Source organism: Empidonax traillii, unplaced genomic scaffold (genome assembly GCF_003031625.1).
Source record: "Empidonax traillii isolate 1590-97213 ecotype Southwest subspecies unplaced genomic scaffold, ASM303162v1 scaffold191:size1449129, whole genome shotgun sequence".
In the NCBI taxonomy this organism is placed as follows: domain Eukaryota; kingdom Metazoa; phylum Chordata; class Aves; order Passeriformes; family Tyrannidae; genus Empidonax; species Empidonax traillii.
This window is the reverse complement of record NW_020955384.1, coordinates 1,050,755-1,073,909: the sequence shown is the minus strand read 5'-3', so window position 1 is coordinate 1,073,909 and position 23,155 is coordinate 1,050,755. Positions and strand designations below refer to the sequence as shown.

At 43.1% G+C, this 23,155-nt stretch overlaps 2 protein-coding genes across 2 annotated transcripts in view; one reads left to right on the top strand and one right to left on the bottom strand.

The window, feature by feature from the left end:
- TIMP3 (TIMP metallopeptidase inhibitor 3) overlaps positions 1 to 18,710 on the bottom strand; it is a 38,065-nt gene extending 19,355 nt beyond the window's left edge. The window contains exon 1 of the mRNA XM_027886673.1: positions 18,404 to 18,710. Within this exon, the coding sequence (XP_027742474.1) occupies positions 18,404 to 18,527 (124 nt within the window). The 5' untranslated portion in view covers positions 18,528 to 18,710. The remainder of the gene's footprint in view (positions 1 to 18,403) is intronic.
- SYN3 (synapsin III) overlaps positions 1 to 23,155 on the top strand; it is a 196,323-nt gene that overhangs the window by 85,105 nt on the left and 88,063 nt on the right. The gene's annotated exons all lie outside the window — the stretch shown is intronic.

Here is a 23,155-nt window from a genome sequence, read left to right as displayed (position 1 = left end):
GTGTCTGTTGTTACTAGCTATTACACCTACTAAACTCAGGGAAGCCAGATAGACATAAAAGATTAGCTAGAACAGGCACAGAGTGAGTTGAGCCACAGGAGTTACACACATTGCTGGTTAGTCTCACTGCTTGCACCAACAAAACGTTCTAGGTTTGCTACAGATCTAAGCAGAGACACCACAGACTATGTAATGAGCATGCCTACAGCTTTGAGAACCCTCTGGTAAAACAGAGAGAGAAACCGATGTCACTCCTGCCAACTAGACATTTCTCTGTCTCCTTTTTGATAGGCTGGTTTTACTACCTTCCATCTGAATATTTTTTAACTAGTCCCTGGAAGCTGAATTCAAGCTAGAGGCAAAAGGCAGTAGTCAAGTATCATAGTAAAAGAAGGAAAAATGATACAAGTGGAGGGAGTGGAAAGGAGTGCCTCATGTACAGAGTGCAAAAGAGGCATCTCGCATCTCTTTCCAAGGAGTGTTTTCAGCAGAGTGCATTTTGTCTCGTTTTGTGCCTCTGACAACTGCCAAAGACAGAAATGCTTTCAGCCAAGGTTAGCAGTGTTGGAAAGATGGTTGTCAAAACCAACACACAAAAGCATTTACAAAGCCAGCTTACAACAGTGGATAAAAATAATAAGCATATGACTCAAAGCAACGCTCAGCTCAAAACACCTTTTCCATTTCCTTTTGGTCAACACAAGGTCGGCGCAATAGAACAAGATTTAGGTCAGTCCCCTCTTACAGATCAAGTACTTCCTGACACATTACATACAGGACGAGGGCAAGGCAGGCTGAGACAGACAAGGCTCTGGTTTCTCATAGCTCTTTGGAATTGTTCAGTGTAGCCACAGGTCTAAGCTTTCCACTCAGAGAATATGGCAGAGCTGATGTGAGACCAATTAGGGACAAATGGAAACCACATGCGATTTTAATGAAACAAGAAGCTGGTGCACATAACTTACTGCTGCAGGAGCATTTACTGCCTGAAAGGAATGCGCATCTGGCATTGATCGTTTCCCAACCCATCAAGTGAGCAGTAACATGGAAAGCAAATTGGAGCATATGATGAGAGATGAATTACCTAAAGAGTACAGTCCAGGGAGCAGCCTCTGCAAGGAGAAAACATGCCCTTTGCCTGTGATTTAGTGACACAGAGATGCAAGTGAAGCTGATCTTCCATTTCCACAGATCATGATGATAAACTACAAGAACAAGTGCTACAGTGATTAAAATGGTTCCAGTGGTGTTTGAAAGAACCTACTACAATCACAGAAATCCCATTCTGAGTCACACGGGGCAGACTTTTACTCTCTTGAGGTCGTGGGTACCGCTTAAAGAACAAAGTACTGTTGATCCTAAACAAGGGTAATACACAGGCCCCAAATTATGTGACTTTCAGGTGTACATCAAAAGGGGTACACCATGAGGAGATTTCAGGTTGAAGAGGCAGCACAGACCTATCCTTTTGATCCTTTTTTTGTTTTGTTCTTTTTGGCTGCAAATTTCCCAGGAAGCTTTACTTCTGCTGAGAAAGAAAAGTCCTTAGCCTGCAATGCTGTAGAGAAGTTGCTCTGCTGGGCTATGGTTATTTTTTCCGTAGGCTGTTGTGTTGCAGCTTGATGGCTGTTTTTCGGAACAAACCCACTACCTTCACCAAGCAGGCAAGAGACTGCTCGCATACATCACAAGAGGAGGGGAAGGAAGATGCTCTAATCCAACACTTGACCAGTGAATGTCCAGGGTTGAACCTGGTAGACGCTACTTCACGTTTCAGGTAGCAGCAAGATGTCTGCAAAACCAGATGCACAGTACTGGCATGTCTTTGCTCCTTAGTGCTAGATTTCCCCTGGCGTATATTCAGAGTTAACAAGCATCATAAATTCACGACTGTATTTTTTGAGGATGCAATAGAAAAATTTTTGAGCCAAATCTGCCTATTTATTGTCTTCCTTAACCCACTGTGCAATCCATGAACACACTGGGTGTCAGATCCAAACAGTCCAAGAGCAGGAAGAGGAATAGGAAGGACAGACTTGCTAAAGAAAACATCTGAAGGCAGTTTTCATCTGTGCTTTAGAAATAGGGCAGCTCTGACAGCCCATATAAACCTTTAAAAACAGGGATTATCAAAAGCCACAGGCCTGGACACTCCCTGCTTCATCAGCTTACTTCAGAGGACTCTCCTTGTTTCAGCACCTTGCCCAACTGGGATGGGTGCCAGCATTCTCTGAGGAGGCTGCACTCCACTGATCACATGGTTTATGCTCAATTTTGCACGTAGGAGCTAGAGAGGAAGAACTGTTTGTGAGCATGTATAGATTTCAAGGGTACTGGGTGGGCCTGCAAATTCCTTCCTGCATTAGAAAACTTGCACTAAACTGACAGGCTAAGCAGCTGTCCACACCAAAGAGGTATACATATTTAACCAGGTCAGGCCTATATGCGCTGCTCTTCTGTTCCTACTTGCACTGGATATGACAGGACCTAGTATTAGAACAAATGCTGGAATTAAACCTGTGTTCAAACAATTTCATCAGAAATTTGCCCACCATTCTCAAGACATTATCAGTTGTTCTGCTGACAGTATATGCAGACTGTTCACATACATGTCCATGACACACTTCTAGTTTGTCATAATGCTTAAGGAATTTACTAATTGTCAATTTTATTAATGTCTGTTATGTAACCACAGTAATTAATCCTATGTAGTTGAGCTTAGCTACATGAAGAATTTTATCCTGGAGTCTTGAGCACCACGTAAAGACTTAGGCGTAACACTTGGATCCCGATTCAGTGTTCATTAAAGCAAGTAGAAAACTTCCCTGAGTCCTGAATGAGCCTCATTTACCACAATTCCCAGCAGACTACAGGTCAAGGTCAAGACAATATCAGAGTAATTTGACCAATTTGCCCATCTATCCAGAACTTTCCAGAATCCCATGTAGTGCCCTGTCATAACTGTATTCCAAAGCATCATCCTTAGTTTTTGACCTTTGAAGGCCTGAAGAACTTGGTGTTGATTTGTTGTACACAAATACTGCACAATGTACTTCCTCTGGCTCTGAAGATACTGAATTTTCCCTGTGCAATGACACAGGTAATTGACAGCAGAAAGGGTAGGTAGACACTGGCCCATTACCTTTCTTCTTCAAACAGTTTCCTCAAACTCCCTGACTCTCCTACTGACAGTCAAAGTTGTTTCATGGAAACTGCAGTAGAGAGAGAAACAGTATAGTCATCTCATTCTTTTACTACCCAAACTTCCCTCATACATACTTTTCATCAAAATTTCATGTCCCTGAACAATCCAATAAACCACAATCAGAACAGCTTTCGAGAAGTTGTTCTTATATGCACCCTTGGTGCTCCCAATGAAATATTGATGAGATATGACTCTTAGCTAGACTTCTGTAAACACAAAGAATACACTAAAAGATTAATAGTGCCTGTCTAACACCAATAGTTGACTTCTCGATTTGCATGACAAATATTTATACAAATTCAAGACTAACCCATGTTGTTTTATTCTTAGTCATTATTGATAAATATTGGGTTGTAAATGGAAATTCTTAAGTCTGACCATATGAATATGATGGAGATTTACTTCAAGTAAATGTACCAGTCAGTTAGCTCATCTGTGCTACTCAAGTTTGAGAGCTTCTGAAAGTATTCTTACTGAAAACTTTCATAAATTTCCAATCTGTGGGAGGTAAGCTTGTATTCTGTTATCACTTCTTAGGTGTCCTTGTTACTTTTTAAAAATAAAAAAAAAATAGGCCACAAGATATGGTTGAAAAATCATTTCACAGCTGCCCTAGCAGAGTGATGGCTATTTCTGAATGCTCTAAGGCCCATTAACTGTTTGGGAGGCACAAGTTCTCTGGATACTGCACTGCTGAATGTTTACAGATAAGGGTAATCATTTCCAGGGTATACACCGAGCCTGACTGCTTCCTGCCTATCTAGGTCTCCTGAGACACTGCTGTAACAGAACTATTTTGGCAGTGTAATGAACCACCCTCCCAAGAGCCAGCTTTTCAGGGCTCCAGTTATGCTCGCACCTGGAACACAGGTGTAAGCTTGTTTAAACATTGACAGGGAGGGAACTAACAGAAATACAAGGGGAAATACCTCGTCTCAGTCCACTGGCAGCAACACAACCACAAAGCAAACTCGTTTGTTCATTAATGCAACAAACCCCAGGAGAACTGCCCATTGACAGGGATCGGAGCAAGCAAAGGGTGTCTAGATTTGTGTTTTAAAGGGAATTCTCAGCATTCAGAAAAAGCTAGCTATAAACCCTGAAGGACTAATGAACTGGAATCTTTCCCAGCTTGAGGGGTAGCATGTAACCTGATCAAAATCAGCACTTCCAGAAGGGGAGGCTGTTACTGTTAAACTATCAGGGATGTTTCTGAAAAGACTTTTTCCTGTCAGGAAATGTGGCTTTACTTAAGTCACAAATTTCTAAGGAAAGTATCAACTTCATTGAAACTGTTTTTCAGTTTTCCTTTCAGAAAAATTAAGACCTATTTTGGTCCTGAATCAGCAGCGCTCTTCAACTGCACTTAATGTCTTAATGTTGATATGAAATGAAACCTTCATTCAAAACGGACATCTGGAATTAACCCTTCAAAACATTATATTCAGATGTATCTGAATCACTTTTCCCAAAAAATTCCATGCTGAAAACTCTGATATTTTCATTTTCCCCTCACATTTCATATGAAATAAATTTCCACCATTTCAAAATTCTCTATGGAACAGAAATTCTGACTCTCTCCAGCATGTTTTTAGACTTCTCTTTCACTGTATAAATCAGAGGGGACAACAACAATCTCTAATGACAGAAGCAAGAGTAAATTCCATTTTTCATCTCATTTCTCAGGAGTGGCAAGTAAATTCACACCAGTGAAAGTTGTAGGTGCTGAGAACTGGCATAATTTCAAAAAGTAAGCCATTATCCTCCATGATCTCAGAGTATCTAAACTAAAATCAGCATTTAGCATCAAAGATCAGTCCTTTAATTCACTGTGCCAATAAAAGTCTGTCAACACTGCAGACTGTAAATGAATGTAGATATACTAGAGCTGTTTTTTAAAAGCAACTTAGGATACCACAAACACTAATTCAACCTGTTCCTCACGTAAAACACTGGCCTGCTGAGTGCTTGTACTTCGAGACTGCCGGCAAGTCAGAAAGTCAATTCTGTGATAAATGCCTTCCTACTCTCTTTTTTCTTTCTAGCTGCTTCCAACATTTTGAAGCAGTATTGTTTGATTGCAGGCTGCTTCCTGAAGCTGCTTCCTTCAACTGCCTGCTAAACCCAGTGGGAATCTTTCCACTGATTTTAACTGGAGTGGGATCAGGCCCTAAATAAGTAGTGGAGGAATCCCTAGACTTAAAAACTAAGCAGCTGTCTCTGGCTTTCCAAAAGAAAAGTTATTCCTGCAGCTGTTTTCCCCTAAGTGCCATCGCTCCAAACTGTAACAGGATTGGAGGGAGGGGGAGAAGGTGGAATCTTAATAACCCATTAAAAAGGAGTATGGGCCATTGCGCAGCAGCTCTTTCAGTTCTACTCAAGCAGGGTCACTGCTGCCAGGCTCAGACAGCCCTAAGGGCACGGGAAAAGTCGTCTTCTTGTTTTCACATCTCATTCACGGAATGGATAACGAGGGGGAGGGAGGAATCAGCTTTTGGGTTAATTAGCACCATGAACAGACAGCTGCATTGTCATTAAAAGTTCAAGAAGTCATCAGGGTCATCATTGAACTGCAAGATGTACACACACGCACACACGAGGCACACGTCTAAGCCTGGGGTTTTAGCAGCCCTTGCTCGGCTCTGATTTTCCCCTACCCCAAGGGGTACACTTTGAGTCAAGAACACTGAACTGTTGTAGGCTCTGAGGAGAAGACAAGCACAAAGACACCTCCTCTGAATAGCAGTTGTTCATCTCCTTGGAACAGTCTAATTTCACACTTAATATACCAACTAAGAATAATTACATAGTTACACAGCTTTTTTTTTCCCCCCTGAGAAAAACCAGAGGCGTGGCATAGTTACATGTTCACTTCTAATATCCTGTGGGATAAGCAGAACCCCAGTTAATGAAACCAGGCTGTTGGTGTACACTATTTCCTTCCACTGCTTCCTTCCACGAGCAAGGAAGCTGAGGAAGTGCAAGTGCACATTAGCAAATTCAGAAATGAGCATGTATGAATCATAATGAAAAGATAAAACCTCTAAAATGTCAAGGACTGCTATTAATAAGCCTTGGAGCAGTGCTAGCCTCAGAGAGTCACCAGTTGGCTTAAAAACAAAACCAACAAATTATTCAACTATGCAAAACAGCCACAGATTACATTCTCATTGCCACAGATTGCAGTTAACATTTTCTGGTAAGGGATTTTAGAGAAAACACACCAAGAGAAGCAAGGAATTCCCTGCCACCTTCCCAACAGCACAGGGAAGAAATGTAATCTTGAATAGCTGAAACATCACTGCTTCTGTAAATGCAGACTGGCACTGCCTGGTTCTGTCCGTTTCAGCTTTGCTGCCAATACACTCTAAAACCAAAACGGATGTGAAATTGCTATCACTGTACTGAAATCTCACCAAAACATAGTTTTCTTTTCTTGGGTAAAAGGATTACAGATCCTGCTTGCTCTTGCTATTAAACTGGCAGGCAAACATGTAGCTAGCTCATGAGTGTATAGTTCCATTTAATGCTTGGTCTTTGCCAAGGGAAATTACTCTGGGAATACAGAAACAAGATTTTTTTTTTTTTTTCATTTTAACCATTACAGCTCTGTTGATCCCTGTGCACACCGTTTATCCACATCCCTAAATTTCAGTATGTTTATGACAATACAGCATGTTGCAGCAGCTCTAGCAGAGATGTTCACGTGAGGAAAAAAGTAGAAAAAAAGAGATATAGTCCAAAGTTCAGTGGGGAAACAACATACATCAACATTTTGGTTCTAAGTGCCCAAGTTAAGAGTGGTGCTGCAATCTCTGATTGATTTCAACAGAGAAGGGAGCCACATGGGCTGAGCAACTCCTCTTGGAAAATTCCTCTGAAACCTTTCTTTCTTGTTCAGGACCTGGGTATTTTTTTAAACAAAAACTACCTTTCCCATATTTTTCAATGGTGCAACCTAGTGATACTGCCTCAAAGCGCTACCACATTATTTCAGTAACAACTTTGGTCGATCTTTCCTTGTTGGTCCACATATATATTGAGGAATGTGTGCTGGAAGGACCCCTGCCATATGCTGTGAACTTACAACAGTTTGATGAACAAATATAGAACCTGCACAAAAATGTGAACCACTGCGTGTGCCAAGACAACTACTACCCTAGAATCCTGTCTCAAAAAGACAGCCTAGTCAGGATGTGTGTATGCCATGTCAAGAGCTTTGAACAGCACAAAGGACAAAGTTTACATCAATGGACCGAGATGCCATACTGCCTAAAAGACAAACAGGAAAGCAGCTTCTGACACAGAGGGGAAAGAAAGACCCTGGGCTTTCCTTTACCCAGCTCTTCCAGCAGCCATTAGTACTGGAGGAAATCAGTATGAGAGAAGGGCATTCAGAAACAAACATGAGATCTTGCACGGACAGGAAGGAACCTATTGGCTTGAAAACTTTCCGGTACTAGTGAAAGCTTTGTTTCCCATACGCTCAAATACACCAGACAGGTGCTCTCTGCTGCTCTCAGTCTACACCATTTTTTTAATCCATTTAAACTCGGCATTAGAATAAAGGCCAGTAAGGACCTGCATCCCACTTTGCTTGCTGTTTTTTCAAGAGTGTCGATCTGTTGGAAAGGACAAATCTCCTTGGGATCAAGCTGGCAAGTGCTACTCCAGCAGGCTCCTGCTGAGCTGCACAACACAGAGTGATGTAGGGCTCTGAAACACAAGTATTTATTAGTCCTAGCCTTATTGTCTTTTAATTATTTGGCATCAGGAGAATCCTCAGAACAAATTATGAGTAAATACATGATTCTCATCCTGTTGGCCTCCCAGTCAAACCGAAAGAGAGCAAAACAGAATACTCTGGGAAACTCAAGAGATAGCTATAATTTAGAATACATGTGGGAGGCAAGTTAGACACTCGTCCTGATAAGAAAAATAGACTCCAGAACTGAAGTAACAAATGCCTCTAGTTTGGAAGGAACTTAAAACTGCAGGGTTTGAATTAATCTCTAAGTACAAAGAATTAAGATGAGAGCCTCAGAAGGGGGGAAATCAGAGTATCCCCCATGAGGCTTCTGGGAGGTATATTTTATCAGCATCAGAACTCCAGCCCAGCTGGATGACGCACAAGACTCACTATCACAGGTTCTGCTGCAGGGTGCTTGTTCCAAAGTAAAGGTATTAAAGGCAACATATTGATAAGGGTCATTGGCTATCTGCCACCAGATCTAGTCAAGCTTTTCTCTGAATGAATAATATTCCACTAAAACCTTCCTGTGATAATTTGGGGTCTCTTAAAGTACCACCTAGGAGTTCTGTCTGATATTGTAGAATCTTCTATTTCTGTGCTTCTCTGTGAAGCTGTAAACTGTTCCACAGTGGGGGGAAAGCAGCACAGCTGCTTAATTCTATTGAAAATATACTGTCTGTAGGGAAGATAGAAATAGACTTATTGAAGTCTCCTTTTTATCTTGATCCTCTAAGGAAATAACCAACTAAATCCTTAATCCCAACCCCCTTGGGGATAAAAAAAAAAAAAAAAGAAAAGAAAAAAGGGACAGGTGCTGCTCTTCATATTTAGAGAAGTAAAATAAAGGGCTTAAAAACTCATCCTGCCCTCACCCAGCACAATCATTTGCAATACTGAAGTTTTGCACAGGAACTGCAGCCCCTGTCTTCCCACGCTTCTCTGGGTTTGGGATTTTTGCCCTGCGGGATGCTGAGGGAGGGCTGGGTATTTTGTGGCTATTGAAGTACTGTACATGATGGCTACTCAAGTGCCCCAGGGATCACTTTGCTGTTTTACTTCCTCTTGGACTGATCCACTTCACCAAAGCATTTAAGATATTCATTACTGCAAGTGCTTTACTTCTGCAAGCAGTGTGGTCTCGCAACTAGTGTCTCCTCTTCTTTTTTTCCCTATCCTACATTCTCCCAAATACCAGAATTTTTTCAGCTTTTAGCTCTGCACCATATGTAGCATATTATTTATTGGAGGAAATCATTTACTTAGAAATAGACCCATGTATCCCAATCCAGAGGTATGATAAATAAGGAAGATGTTTCACTCTTTAAAGACATTTAAAGCAGGGGACCCAGCAATCTCACACTTCACAAGAGCTGATCTAAAAGCTCTTTCATGCTGTCACCTCACTTCCCTTTAATCTGCAATGTGTGTTTCTCTGGACCTATGCAAGGCAGGCAGGATATTTATAGCAGTGTCAGAAGAGGCAGGAAGTAGGGAACTAGGGTGGGTGCTTGGAAAGTGTATAAAGGGCTTGGAACATGGGGGCCAGCCTGGAACTCCATCCCCCAAAAGAACACAGAGCTGAGGGAGAATTGTCTGGGGAATAGCTGGTTTTCTACAGATATCCTCTGGCTCACTCCTCCTCTACCTGTTCCCTTTCCAACACCAGCCATTTCCTGTCTTTCAAAGTTAAGCGGAAGTTTTCCATTCTGTGGTTTTCCTGTCTTGGTACAAGCAAGCACATTTTTTCCCTTATATTTTAACTGTTTGGAGGCCAACAACAGAACCTGCTCACTAGAGGGAGCTTCCTATTTACAGCTGATCCATGAAATTTGAGAGGGTTGATTGAACGCCAGAGGAGCAAGATCTTTGCTAGTTCGTGTACTCACTGAACATGAGAGATTGAACTTGTTGTCTGAAAAAAGGCTCCAGTGCTCTTCTATAGAAAATTAACAGACTAACATAATGCCAGCAGGCCTCCCTGCAGACTACACTGCAGAAACACCCAGTACTGAGGGAAACATGGAGAAAAGGAAACAGATGTTGAGTCCCCATACTGTCATTACAATGCAGCATGAGGGAGTGAACATTCAAGTCCTTCATTCTAGGCCAGCAGGAGCTTGGGTCACTGACTAGAATATCTCTGTGGAATAGAAGAACTCCTGTTTCCTATGTGCTGGTGTGCAACTTTTTTTTTTTTTTTTAATAAATGAGTAGAGAGCAAGAAGTAATAATGTGTTACCTTCATGCTGTTGCGCCTGGTGTGGCCATTACTACCTATGCAAACATTGTGCAAGTTTGGTAGAATTTGGAGCCGCTTTGCTGAAGTACCAGTGATCCTGCAGGCCAGCAGAAAGCTCAGCCTCGTCAAAGTAAAGGAATTAAGAAGTGAAAAATCTATAGGGTCTCTTTTTCCTCCTTGAGCCCTTTAACCCTTCTGTTTTTACCTACCTAATAAACTAGTTCTTAATTCTTAAGAACCAGAAGGATTGTGCTCTGACACTTTAAAAACAGATGACCATCTAAGGAAGATTGTAGATTTTTTTAATCAGAATGCGCTTTTTTTCACCAGAACCCATAACAAATATGTGTTGAACAATGATGGCTTTGCCATTTGCACACTCTCCTTTTATCTCCTGACTCCAGTGGGACAGGTTACTACATCATGCATATCAGAAGTACCTCCAGACATGGTATACCTGGCTTAATTTCATTTGCTCCTGCTGCTGCACAATCTACATCATTTCCCAGATAAGCAGTATTTTCCTTATAACTCAACTGGCAAAAATAAAAAAAAAAGCCAAGCCCTTGCACACACACACTCATGCAACTTGCATTTCTTGAAGGGCTATTTGAAGGAACTTGGCATTTATCTGAATGGAGGAAGGCAACAGCTTGGCTGGAGTCCTGATAGAATAAAGTGCATGTGCTCTGACCATGGCCAGGTTTTTTCAAAGCCAGTCAGAAATGAACATGCTACAGGCTGTTAAAAATCTATCAGCAGAGTATCAGATTATTTTGTGTAGATTGTCTTCCTTATGTGTTCCCTGAAGCCCAAGTACATATTTACCCTCCTGGATGGTTAGAATCCACCTTAGGCATGCCCAATCTACTTCACATAGTTCCAGATGGGGTGACCTACCATGTGTCACATCTAATGAGTCTTCTGATCTTGACCAGCCTGTATCTAGTTCTTCACCAGTGCTTCCATACTGCATCTCTAACTTCCACAGTAATCCTTCTCTCCTCCTTATACTTTGAGACTAATCTCTGGAGGGCCTTTGCCACTCCCACACCTCCTAAATACCTTATCCCATTACAACTTTCCCACTGAGCCTATTGCTGTGGTCAGTTCCCCCACCTGTAACAAAGATGGAAGTTTTTCAACCTGAGCCTGCCGACACAGACCTCTAGTTCCCCACTACCGCAACACAAAACTATATCCCTAAGTTGCCAATGGCCTCCCTGACATTCTCCCCAGTCACTGCTCTCTCTGCTGGTTCTTGGTGCATTTCAGTCTCAAGAGGGACACCTCAAATCACCTCCTTTCTTCCTAAAATAAAAATGAGATTCTGCATCTCAGGCAAACCACAGCTGATGCCTGATGAGGCTTGCTGTTATTTTTTGCATATGCATCTCTCTGCTATTTAACTTGAGTTTTATTATCTGTATACTGTTCCTAAGGTCTGAGACTGCCCTTTGGAGAGGTCTTATATAAACACTAGCAGGAATTTGGACTATTCATAGTCAACACTAATTTTTCCAGCACACAACTCAAGAGACTTCTACCTTGTTTCCAGAAGACTCCCAGAATCTTTTCTAGCTGGCAGAAGTTTTGAATAAATAAAATAATCAGGGTTATGTAAAACTACTTGCATTTTTATGTTATTAGACACTGCCAGTTCATGCACTACATCTTCACTCTGATCACCCAAGAGAACTACTTCACATTACAGTGGAAAATTAACTTCAGTTTTGGCAGTAGTTTTTAAGCCCTCTAGTGTTTGTAGCATTCCTCTTAGAAACCCGAAATGATCAAGTCAAATCCAACTCTGGTAAAAGACAGTGAAATACTGGTGAGAAAAGTGGCAGTGCACCTGCTTTACACAAGTTACAGGGCTGGTTCAGTATTTCCTCTCCATATCGGTAAGATTTTAGATCATGTATAAGAGAGTGTAAATTCATTTAACCCACCTTGGTCTCATTTACCTCAGGTCCAGCATCAGCCTAATACTTTCAAATTGCAGAAATTTGAAATTCACCAGTTAACATTCTTTTCCCAAGCTATTAAGCTATTCCAAAGCAAATCCAGTTTAGCCCTAGTTTTAAAGAAGGACTTAGCCCACTATAGGCAAATAACATTGGCAGCAGAGTCACTGGTGGGTAGGTAGAGCAGTGGTAAAAGCCCCAGCAGTGTGCATCCCTCCCACATACCCTGAGTACTTCTGCACAGAGTGTTACCAAAAAGGTTGGCCTTCAGCTCTGCCATCTGCAAGGAGTGTTCAGTGCCATAAAGCTGTAGAGAAGTTGAAACAGTCTTGCAACAATTCCAAATGTAGTCAGCTGCTCTGATCAACCTTGTGTCAGAGGAGTCTATATAAGGTGTAGTTAGCTTATAGAGTAGTAACAGTCACCAGTAAAATTTCAAGTGTCACATGTGGAGGTTCTTCGGAGGTTTAGATGAGCTACAATAGGCCTTTAAGTTTAATGATCTCTGCATTTGCTTAACTAATTGGTGCTTCAAGGCACAATTTTCCTCTCATCTTGTATACTACTTCATTTCACTGGTATAATTTGCTTCCACTTCATATCATCATATGAAAGACGGAATCATACCCTGAAAGTCTAAAGCAGTAAGCAGCACATTAGAGAAAAAGCCTCTTCATCTTGAGCTGAAAAAAAATAAATATCATAATTAAAAGGAAACTCAAACACAGGCACTGCAGACATTATTAGGACCAAAAATAAGTTCCTCAGCTTAATCTGGTTCAGAGCTGGCAAACACAGCTTGCCTGGTCTTGCCTGCTAGCTCAAACCAAGCTGTCCTTCCAGGTTTACTAGCTCCTACAAACTTCCAGAACGCATCTGGTGGAAGTTTCATTTAATGGCAAGACCCCCTGCCCAGACCAAACGGCCTCCTTTCTTCAGTCATACATGCTTGGTTGGGCTCCATAAGAGCACCACATGGTATTGGACCTTTGAGGAAAAAGAAATACAGCCTTAGACAACACTGTTACATCTTAAAACTAAGTTCTCATCTTAAAAGTTTTAACATCCAATTAAGGCCAAGGTGATTCATTGAGTGCTCCTACTAAAAATTCTTGGTCCCACCCACCACGGCCGGGATTGTGCTTGAGTACAGAGATCCATTTCATCACATGCAAATTCAGTTGCCATATCTAAGAAAATCTGAAAGTGCAGAACTAACGGTATTTAGTGTCTTGGAAAATGGGAAGTGCACTGATGAACCTGAGAATTAATTTGTCACCTTATACCACTTCTCCTGTGGTCAAACAATCAAATCTGCTCATCCTGAGAAACAGACATGAATAAATATGCAGGTCCTTCCCAAACCCAGATGAAAACTTTCTAAGCTAAAAAATACTAATATTACATATGGCTGTATATAACTATGTTCCCACCAGCCCACTTCTTTCCAGAAATATTAGAAGAGCAATTGGCAGGTGGAGAGTTCTAAAGATCATGTGGGAAATCAATGAAAATTACAAGGAAAGAAATGTCTACATAAAGCAAGGAGCTCCAAGGCTTAACTTTAGACCATCTGGCTCTCCGCTGGCTCAGAGGTCTTGCTGGAGATGCTTCCTGCAAGAAATAAACAGCATGCATATGCAATAGTACAAAGATACAACATTCTGCACTACATCTTCCAAACAGTACTTTCCACCACTTTTATTTTTTAATACATACATCTGGAGAAGTGACTAACTCCAGACCTTACAAGGTGATCTCCCTCTTCTCATATGGACTTAAAATGGCACATATTTAAAAAAAAAAAAAAAAATCACAAAAAAGCAACTTCTACCTCCACTTCTGCTAAATACAACAATTTAATTGAGAATGGCCATCTGTCTGCCAGAAGACATGACCAGGCACAAGGAACACTCTCTTTCACCACAGCTTTTACCAGGGACATTGGAATTCCATAAAAGTTAAACAATTCTCCTCAATTTCTTCCCACGTAAAACAAAATTTGCAGGACTTTATTTTTTTAATTTTGTTAAGCTTTACAGGACATTTCCCAGATTTCCTGCTTCTAAAATGCCTCAAAGGGAAATCCAGTCTAAAAATAAAACCACATCGTTACTTCCTCAAGAGAAGTCTGATTCCAAAGCGGATAAAACACTTTTGCAACCATTACCACAACATATAGCTCAAAAAATTTGTTTTACATTCAGCTCAACTCAAAAGGTTGGTATAATTAATTGGAGCTGGTTTATTTTAACTTTTAAACTAATTTGGCAGATCTCACCTATCTGCCCTAGAAGCTAAGACAGCATATGGGACCTCGCTACAGAGTCTATGTCAAAGTAAAGAACCCATGTTCAAAATCTCATCTATGATCAAGTTGTTCTGCGTATCACTTCCAGCTTCTTAGTGAGAAGGTAGAATGAGAAGGCAGGTTTTCAATCAGGTGCTTGGACTTTGGGCCAAACAAATTCAATGCCTTTCTCCTTCTCTGCTGATTCTTTCTTCCTCTTCTCCTATCACATTCTCAGTTCAAAGGAAGGCAGCCACTGCAGGTGTTTTGAACTCAGTGCTACGGGCATAGGAGGATGGAGTGAAGATTGGCTTCCACTAAGGGACTCTTAAGAGCTTACCTTCACCTCCCCAAAGCTTGTCAACCTCAACTCATCAAAACAGGTTCTTTAGAATAGACAGGAGCACTACCCACGGGTACCCTTGCTGAAACAGGTATTTCTTCCCCCAACACAAACCACACAAAGGAATTTTGAGCTCCTTTGAACTTAGGTAAGAGACAGCTAATAGTGCCATAGCTCTCTTCTGAAGTATATGCACAAGATGAAAGTAAGATAGCTGTGGAGTGGACAAAGTACTTTATCACTTGCAGACTCATTTGTCAAATCGCAATATCACATATTTTCCCCTCTTTTTCTTTTTTTTTTTTTTTTGTAAAGGGGATTTGGGGCAGAGGGTGCCAGGCAGGAGGTGTTTTTCCAAACCTGTGAATTCAACATTCAGCAGTCAAACTCAAAAGTTCCTGCTGCTCCTGCAAAAAAAAAAGGACAAACAAGTCCCTTTAATGTCAGCTATGTCCAGCTGGAAATGTCACAGCTTTGTCACAAAGGAACAAAGCATGCCTGATGTCTGTTCTTTCAAAAGATCCCTTAATTCAAACAAAAGAAAAATATTCACATCTGGAAGGGGTCGTAGGCAGAGGGCGGGAGTGGAGGAAGCAAAGTTCAGATGGCAAGTCATAGCAGTTGCAGTTTGTCTAATTATTGTACTGCCTGTTCTGGCACTTATTGATCCAGTTAGGAAAGAAAGCCAAGAGTTAAAACAGCAATTTTATTATTTATTGACCTCAGAGGGCCAGATAAGACACACCTCTTCACTTTTTCTCCATTCATCATGCTGGAACACTCAGGCTGAGTGAAAAGACCCCTTATGACCAGTCTGGCAGTAGTGCCTCTCTTTTTTTTTTTTTTCCCTTCCCTCCTCTTTTTAATTAAAAAAAAAAAAAATTATTATGTATGAAGTCCAAGCTTCCTTTAGAAGACCACAGCCTTCACTTTCAAAGGATGTACATATAGCAATCCTGCCCTTTCCAGTGGGTTTATTTGACCATCTGCTTCTGTAAAGATTAAAACATTCTAATGACTGCAGGTTCAGGAGACTGCATCAGAATAGAGCCACTGGCAGATGAAAAATTAAAGGAGAATAGAATAAACTTGACAGTAGGACTTGACTGGCTAGGCATGCAACACAAACAGTAAAAGTCTGCATTACAGTCCTAAACTAAAAGTTTTCTCCTTCTTCAAAATTCAGTGCTTCTGAAGATGAAAAGCCTCTCCAAGGCTGCCACCTAGCTAGTTAATTTCTTGTATTGTTTAGGAGCTATTTTAAAAGCCTCTTTTGCTCCAGCCCTTACTGCACTGACTCCTCCCTTCAGAGCTGGTATTTTGTCAGGAGTTTCAAGCGCGATAAAAACTTGCTGCCAAGTCCCTTTCTTCCCCACAATGTGTTTTATAACCCAGCGTGTAGTTTAGTCTGTCTAAACACTGCACTAGTACACTGCCATCAGTTTCCATGGAGATGATTAACTCCTCCAGAGCCAGAAAGCTTTAGTGGGCTTTTTGCCCTTTCCACATATGAAGAACATGACAGCATTTACTAAAACCAGCCTACAGAAACACCACATTTTCCAGACAGTTCTAGCAAACGTAAGGATTTACTTTTGCTTCAATTCATCACCGAGCTGCAGTCTTAACCAAACTTGCATTCAAGTCATCTCCTGGAACAAGTTGCTCTTTCCCCTCATGCTTCTCCTCCTCTGCGTTGCTCTGATGTCTGAAGGCATGACAGCCCCACAGACATCAACTTTTTGAACTACTGTGTCTTAGAGCAAAGCCAAGGCTTGAGGAACAATTAAGAGTCCAGAAGAGAGAAAGGAAAGATGAAGGAGATGACGCTGAACTCAACCAGAAATTAGAGCAGAAAACAGAAAGACTTTATCCTAAAGCTTAGGAGCACTGTTACATGAAACTTCATAGTTTACTATACTCCTGGTCTCTTACGCATCTAGGAAAAATACACGGTGTGTATTCATCACAAAAAATTTATTTAACACCATTTAAAGAAGTTGAATTAAACTGAAAACTACTCTTAATCTAGTATAACATGACCTAATCAGAGCAAGAAAGTAGACCTTCTCCCAAAGTGCAGCTAATGAAGACCATGTGCTGCTATCAGCTTTAGCTGTGGAAAAATCGTTTCCCAGTCTCCCTTTCACAGAAAGGACAATACCTCTGGCAGTTGCCACTTAGGTGTCACACTTGTTGATCCCAACTATGAAAACGGCAACAGAACTTCGGATGCTGCAGTTTCCTGGAAAAATCTGCCAGCATAAAACTATTTTATAAATGTTTTCCAGGTTATCATCACTGAAGCAAACTGTAACCTTCCCAGCACTTTTAACATGTAATGGGTTTTTTGGCATTCAAAAGCAGACATGTTATATAAACTAGACATGAATAACCACGCATAACTGCAGTTTCTGTAGAAGAACTAAAGGCAAGAGGCAGCCAAGCTTACTGGCAAAAGACCCAACTTGAAAGAGACACTGGTTCATAGCTATGGGTGTTCTGCTGCAGTGACAATTATTTTCTATTTGACTTTCATAGCAGTTGCCAGAAGGACTTCTTTGCAGACTCCACTTGGAGTCGGTACCATGTGGGTACCAGCAGTGCAAAGTCCCCCAAACCCATTTTACGTTGTGCTACTAAGGCAACCTACAGAGAAGGTAAGAGGTTTCACTTGTGCCATCCACTCACTACTGCTAAAGTGACAGCCTGGATTTACCATTACACAGACATGTGTCCAGTATTAACTCAAAGGACACCACTATTTGATTTCATGTACTTTGCCACAGCAGTAACTGTACTTTGTTAACCACCCTTGGCTACAAGCAAACCAAAGAACTTGAGATCAGTCTCTACTACCACCTCCTCAGAGATCTTTGGTGTTGTCCTTGTCTCCTACCTAAAGTTAGTGTAGTGAACCCCTAAGGATCCTAAAACCCATAGCGGAGAACGTCAGTCAGGATTCAGTAGAAGTGTTTTAACTTTCCCAAAAGCAGGCACGTTTGCATAGCTCCCAAATCTCCAAAGATCGCAGCGTCGCAGGCAGAAAGTGTGGAGACACTTGTTATCTGCTTCTCCAGCCCTTCCCCAAAGTTACAGGCGCAGCACCACAAGCCTGTGTGAGCCGCACCTCCCATACCAGCAGCCACGGCCGGTTTCCGTGCTTGGGAGAACCCATCCTAATCCTGCCTCCTACTTTTTGTCACCAAGCTGTGGAGGAAATTTTGTCAGCCCACACCTCCAGTTACGTTTTTGTCCCGCTGTAGGAAACATGCCACTTCAACAACTACTGATTTCTTTAAAGGACTTATGGGAGAGGCTGCCGCGGGACAGGGCTTGGGAGAGCTGGGCGGGGGTCCGCCACTGCGCGCCTCTCCTCTTACCGACCCAGGCGTCTGCGGCAGCGATGGAGCCAAACCCGCTCTTGAAAAGTCGGGTTCCCCCCTCACCAGTTTAACCCGCCGCACCTCTGTTTTCACTGGGTGACTCGCGGGACGAGGGCTTCCTTGCGGTGACAGCCCGACTGCTGCCCGCACCCCCTCGGGGTCCCGGGAACGCTCCAGCTGCCCCCAGCCCGGGAGCCCTCCCGGCGCGGGCGGCACTTACCGATGTCGGAGTTGCAGAACGCGTCCTGCGGGTGGATGGGGACGCAAGTGCAAGCCTCCACCACCAAGTCCCGCAGGCTCCAGCTGCAGAGGAACACGGCGAGGAAGCTGAGCCACGCCGTCATGTTGCCCCCCGAGGTGCTGCCTCCTCACTTCTGCGGAGCGGGAGGCGGTCGCTGTTGCGCTCGCCTGACTTTACTCTCGCTCCTTAAACAGCCCGTGCGCCGCTGCTGCCTGCCCGCAGCCTGCACTTCGCCTCTCTCTCTCTGTCTCTGTCTCTCCCTGTCTGTCTCTCGGCGGGCTGGGCAGGGCAGGGCAGGGCAGGGCAGCGCTGTCTCGGCGGGACGCGCAGTGCTGTGGCGATGCGGGCCGGGGCCGGCGCGCGCGGTTATAGCCCGGATCGCGCCCGCTCGGGCTCCGGGGGCGCCGCCGCGCGCGGCCAATGGCAGCGCCGCATGAGCTCATCGGCGGGAGCGGCCGGGGCGGGGCCGCCGCCACAGCGCCTTATACGGAGTGGTGCGGCGGCACCGCGGGCCCCGCTCGCAGGGGGAGGCTGCGGCCGCGACCCGCGGTCCCCCGGTGCCGTGGGGGGTTGAAACTCTTACATCAGTGCTAGCCCTACCTCTGGCTGTCCGTTCCCCAGGCCGTCAGTGCCCCTGCGGGTCCGGCCCCGCGGAGTCCTGCCCCCCCCCCCCCCCCCCCCCCCCCCCCCCCCCCCCCGGCCCCCCCCCCCCCCCCCCCCCCCCCCCCCCCTCCGCCCGCCAACCCCAGTCAGGACCGACCGCCCCGCGATGCTCCTCAGGGCGCGGAGGGGCTCCGGGAAAACACACGCGGGGTTTGTGGTTCGCTCGGGAAGCTTGGGCTGTTTCCCTTGAAAACCATCTGCTCTGTCTTGCAAGCTGAGTTTCGGCTGAAGGCGGCGGTGACACTATATTCCAAGGGGCTTTACAGGCAGCAGGCAGAAAACGCAGAAGTGCGGCGTGCTGCTTCTTTTCCTTTTTCAACAGGCAGTGGAAAGGGGACGTAGGAAAAGAAGGACAAGACCTGGCTGAACTGTAAACCAGGATGTCGCCCTGCGTGTTTTCAATCCTCCCTCTTCTGCCACCTCACCACCAGCACCCATCGCTTCCTTCGTTCAGGGCTTTCGGAGAGAAAGGGGTCATAAACTGCTAACACCGAGCTGGAAAAAGCAGTGTCGTATCTACTCAGACACTACCAGCATTTAATCTCAAAGTGTATTTCAGCAGAGCAGCTTTAGCGGAATTTATAGAAATGTCCTGTTTGTTTTGTTTTGCCTTATCCCCTCTCGGAGCCTTAAATTTCTGTCAGCTGTAGAAATGTAAATGTTATAGGAGAGCTGGGACTCTAAGGAAGGAGATTGCCAGCTGCAAGATACAGACAGCCTTATTATCCTGCAAAGGGGACTGAGGGGTGATTAATCACAGTATCAAACCAGTGTATATAATGTCAGAGTACTTTCCGCGGGGTTTACAAGACTTAAGCACATCTAGTTATAAATTATGCTGGTATTAAAGGCCAGGGACCAGCTGTCCTAAATTTCTAAATAGTCAGCTAAGTCTTTAGATTTACAATTCTGCTCCATCTGGGTGAAGCACAGCCTGCCTACACCTTTTTTTTAATCATACCGTCCATATAAAATTAAAATCTCCCATCTTATGGAAGCATAGGCTTTTATTTGGAGCATCAGTAGAGAAAAGCTTCAAGGTGGGTGTAGTCAGTAGGGATCAAGGTTACAATGCCAACAATGGGAAACACAAGTTCCTATCCTTGCTGTGACACAGGCAACCTGTGTGACAACTTTGCCTCACTGCGCTTCAAATCCCTGTGTAATGGGATAATAGTGATGGGAGCTGCTCAGGAATGTGTATTAGTGAACATATTGAAAAAATTAGATGGTATGGAGATGCTAACGGGTCATATTAAGCATGTATGAGACAGAGTATTAAATAGGTCATTCAATTTATACATCAGTGACTGAATCATTGGGCCCAAATTGCAATATGAGAAACGCTGTGCAAAAAACACTTTAGGTATTTGGACTATTTGTTCAAGGTACTACAACTGAAGTTGAATCCATCAGATTGGATGGACTGTCGTTCAGTCTCACTGGGTGTAAACAAGGAACAACTCCACCAACCTCAGCAGAGTAACATGGAAGAAAAATTAGGTGTGTCTGGCACTCTCATTGTTTCTTTGTTGTTGTAAAAAGTTTGATATCACCAACATCACGATACACCTGGTTTATCAGCAATCTCAGATCGATATCTGAGAGAAGTGGAGTTATTCCAGAAACTGGCACTGGTGTAAATAAGGGAGAGTTTGGCCCACACGCAACTAGATTATAATCACAGCTCCAGCACCACCTCCCTTCACTCTCTGGCCAAGTAACTCCTCAGAGTATGTTTCTTCATTTCTATAATAACACCTTTCCAGTGTCTTCCGAGGACTAACAAGCTAAATGCTTTGTAATAAGCTTTTAAGCTGTTGGGTGCTGTGTAAATGCTGTGTCTATGGTCCACAGATGTAGGACACATTCAGAGAAGAGAAACCCTTCAGTCACCTTCTCACTTTCTGAAATGGGAGAGGAAGAAGACTAGAAATCACTGATGTTCCACAGGGCCCTCCAAGGCATGGAAGTAGCTTGTTTACAGTGAGGCTGACCAAGCTTGTTAAATTACACCAAGTTTGTGCTGATTGCAGGAACTTATTCACTTTTCAGATATAATCCAGGGAAGTAATAGGATGAAAAGGAGAGACACAGCTTGATCCAGGGGTAGGGTACATCTGTTTGGAAGGGTTGGTGTGCAGACCATCTGTATGGCAAGGCTTACCATTATCTTCTATACCACTGTTTGGGAGTTGATTCAGAACTTTTTGTAATGCTTATATTATAATTGCCTGGAGTAGTAGTGCCTGTATTTGGTCAGGGCTTAGCTGATTCACCTGCTTTTTTGACACTGAAATATTCTTTTTTCAAAGAGATTAACTTCTTTATCATAGTAGAGATGCAGTTTTTTTCAACTGGGACTGGATACTGTACAATAAGAACAGTATTTATTTTCTACCCAAAGAGTACATTTCACACACAGAGACCAGAGTGCCTTATTTTTTTAAATTACAGGTAAATGATACTCAAGAAAGTTCAGTCTGGCCAGTGGCCTGCTCGAGGCCTTTGTTAAATCATTTAACCTCCCTGTATATTCATTTTTTCATCTGTTAATAGAGATATTGTATGTTATTCTCTGATAATATCAATTAGATATTTGATATTTGCCTCTCCCCTTTCAGACCTACCAGTACAGAGAAGTCTGGAAGGGACAGGCAGGGATTCTGAGTGTTTACTTATATGAGAAAATATTGACAATGTTGTCAGAGTAACACAGAAAGTTGATGAAGGAACTGAAAGGAGAATTCTCTCTGAATTCCTGCTCTATGCCCTATCTGCATGGGAGAAATTGCAAAGGGAAAAAAGTAAAATAAAAAACTATCATTCTGCTCTTTTGCTCAGATAAAACTTTAAACCTTATATGGCCATACAAAATGTAGCAGAGAAAGAAGGAGAAAATAAAGAGCTTGATCTTCATATGAGAAAATTAGAGTTCATGTTTGGTTAATGTCACCAAATAAAGAAATCTATGTTATTCCAGTCCTCCATCAAGAAACACACTGTTGAACACAATTAAGGATCTCTCTGCTTTACTGGGCAGCCACACAACTTCATGCTGTGATCTTGTCATATCCCACAAGCTAAGCATGACTGGGCTGGGTCAATAGTTGGTGTGAAAATTCCCAGGGAAAGCCATGTACCGCAGGTGTTGTTGACTGAGCAAAGTGGCCTTCTTCCCTCCATCCTGCATAAATGTGTGCAGGCAGTGCTAGGGGGCACTGCGCTGCAAGAGATGGTTGCATCCTTCACGGATGAAGCCAGGTTCTTTGCAATATCTAGGTAATCGATTACGTGGAAAAGGAAAAACGTTAAGCTGTGTGTCTTACTTAAATTTCAGGAAAGAGAACTACTTTCTGCTTACACAGATACTCACAGCTGTTTACATCACGAGCAGATTAATGATGTCATCTTTCTTCCACAAGTCCTGCTTGTGGCTAGAAAGAACCATCCTGTAACTAGGGGCAGAGATTGAGATAAAAGCACTTTGGGGTATTCCTTCAAGATGCGTAAGGTGTTGCTGTAAATGAACTAAAGGCATGTTCACTTGCCTTCTGATCACATCTCACTGTGAGGGATGCCACCTGCCTCAGTACAGAAGGGCTTCACCAAACTAGAGCAACTGCTGGCCAAAAAAAAGAAAGAGGGGGGGGAGGGGGGAGGGGGAGTAGGGGGTGGAGAGAGACATACTCCCCACTGCCACCAGAGAAAAATACCCTGACACATGTCGTCTCTGAAAACACTCCAGCTCATCACCAAATCTCAGGTGGCTTAAACTGAGCATGGCATGAATGAAATCAGGACACTTCAGCCTGCAGTTCAACAGTCCTGCCACCTCCTTAACAACGTATAAATTTTAAAGGCTTCTGAAGTATGGTCATTTTTCTATTTTATTTTTTCAACAGTAAATTGACTTGATTCATGAGCACAGAGTCTTGCCATTAGCATTCTGAGTTGTCCAGCTGACAAGTTGCTCAAAAGCATCCTCTTGTCTGAAAAACTTTTCTTGAAGTCAGTGATCTTCGTATCTTTTACACCAGCTCAGCATCACATCCTCTAGAAGGCCTC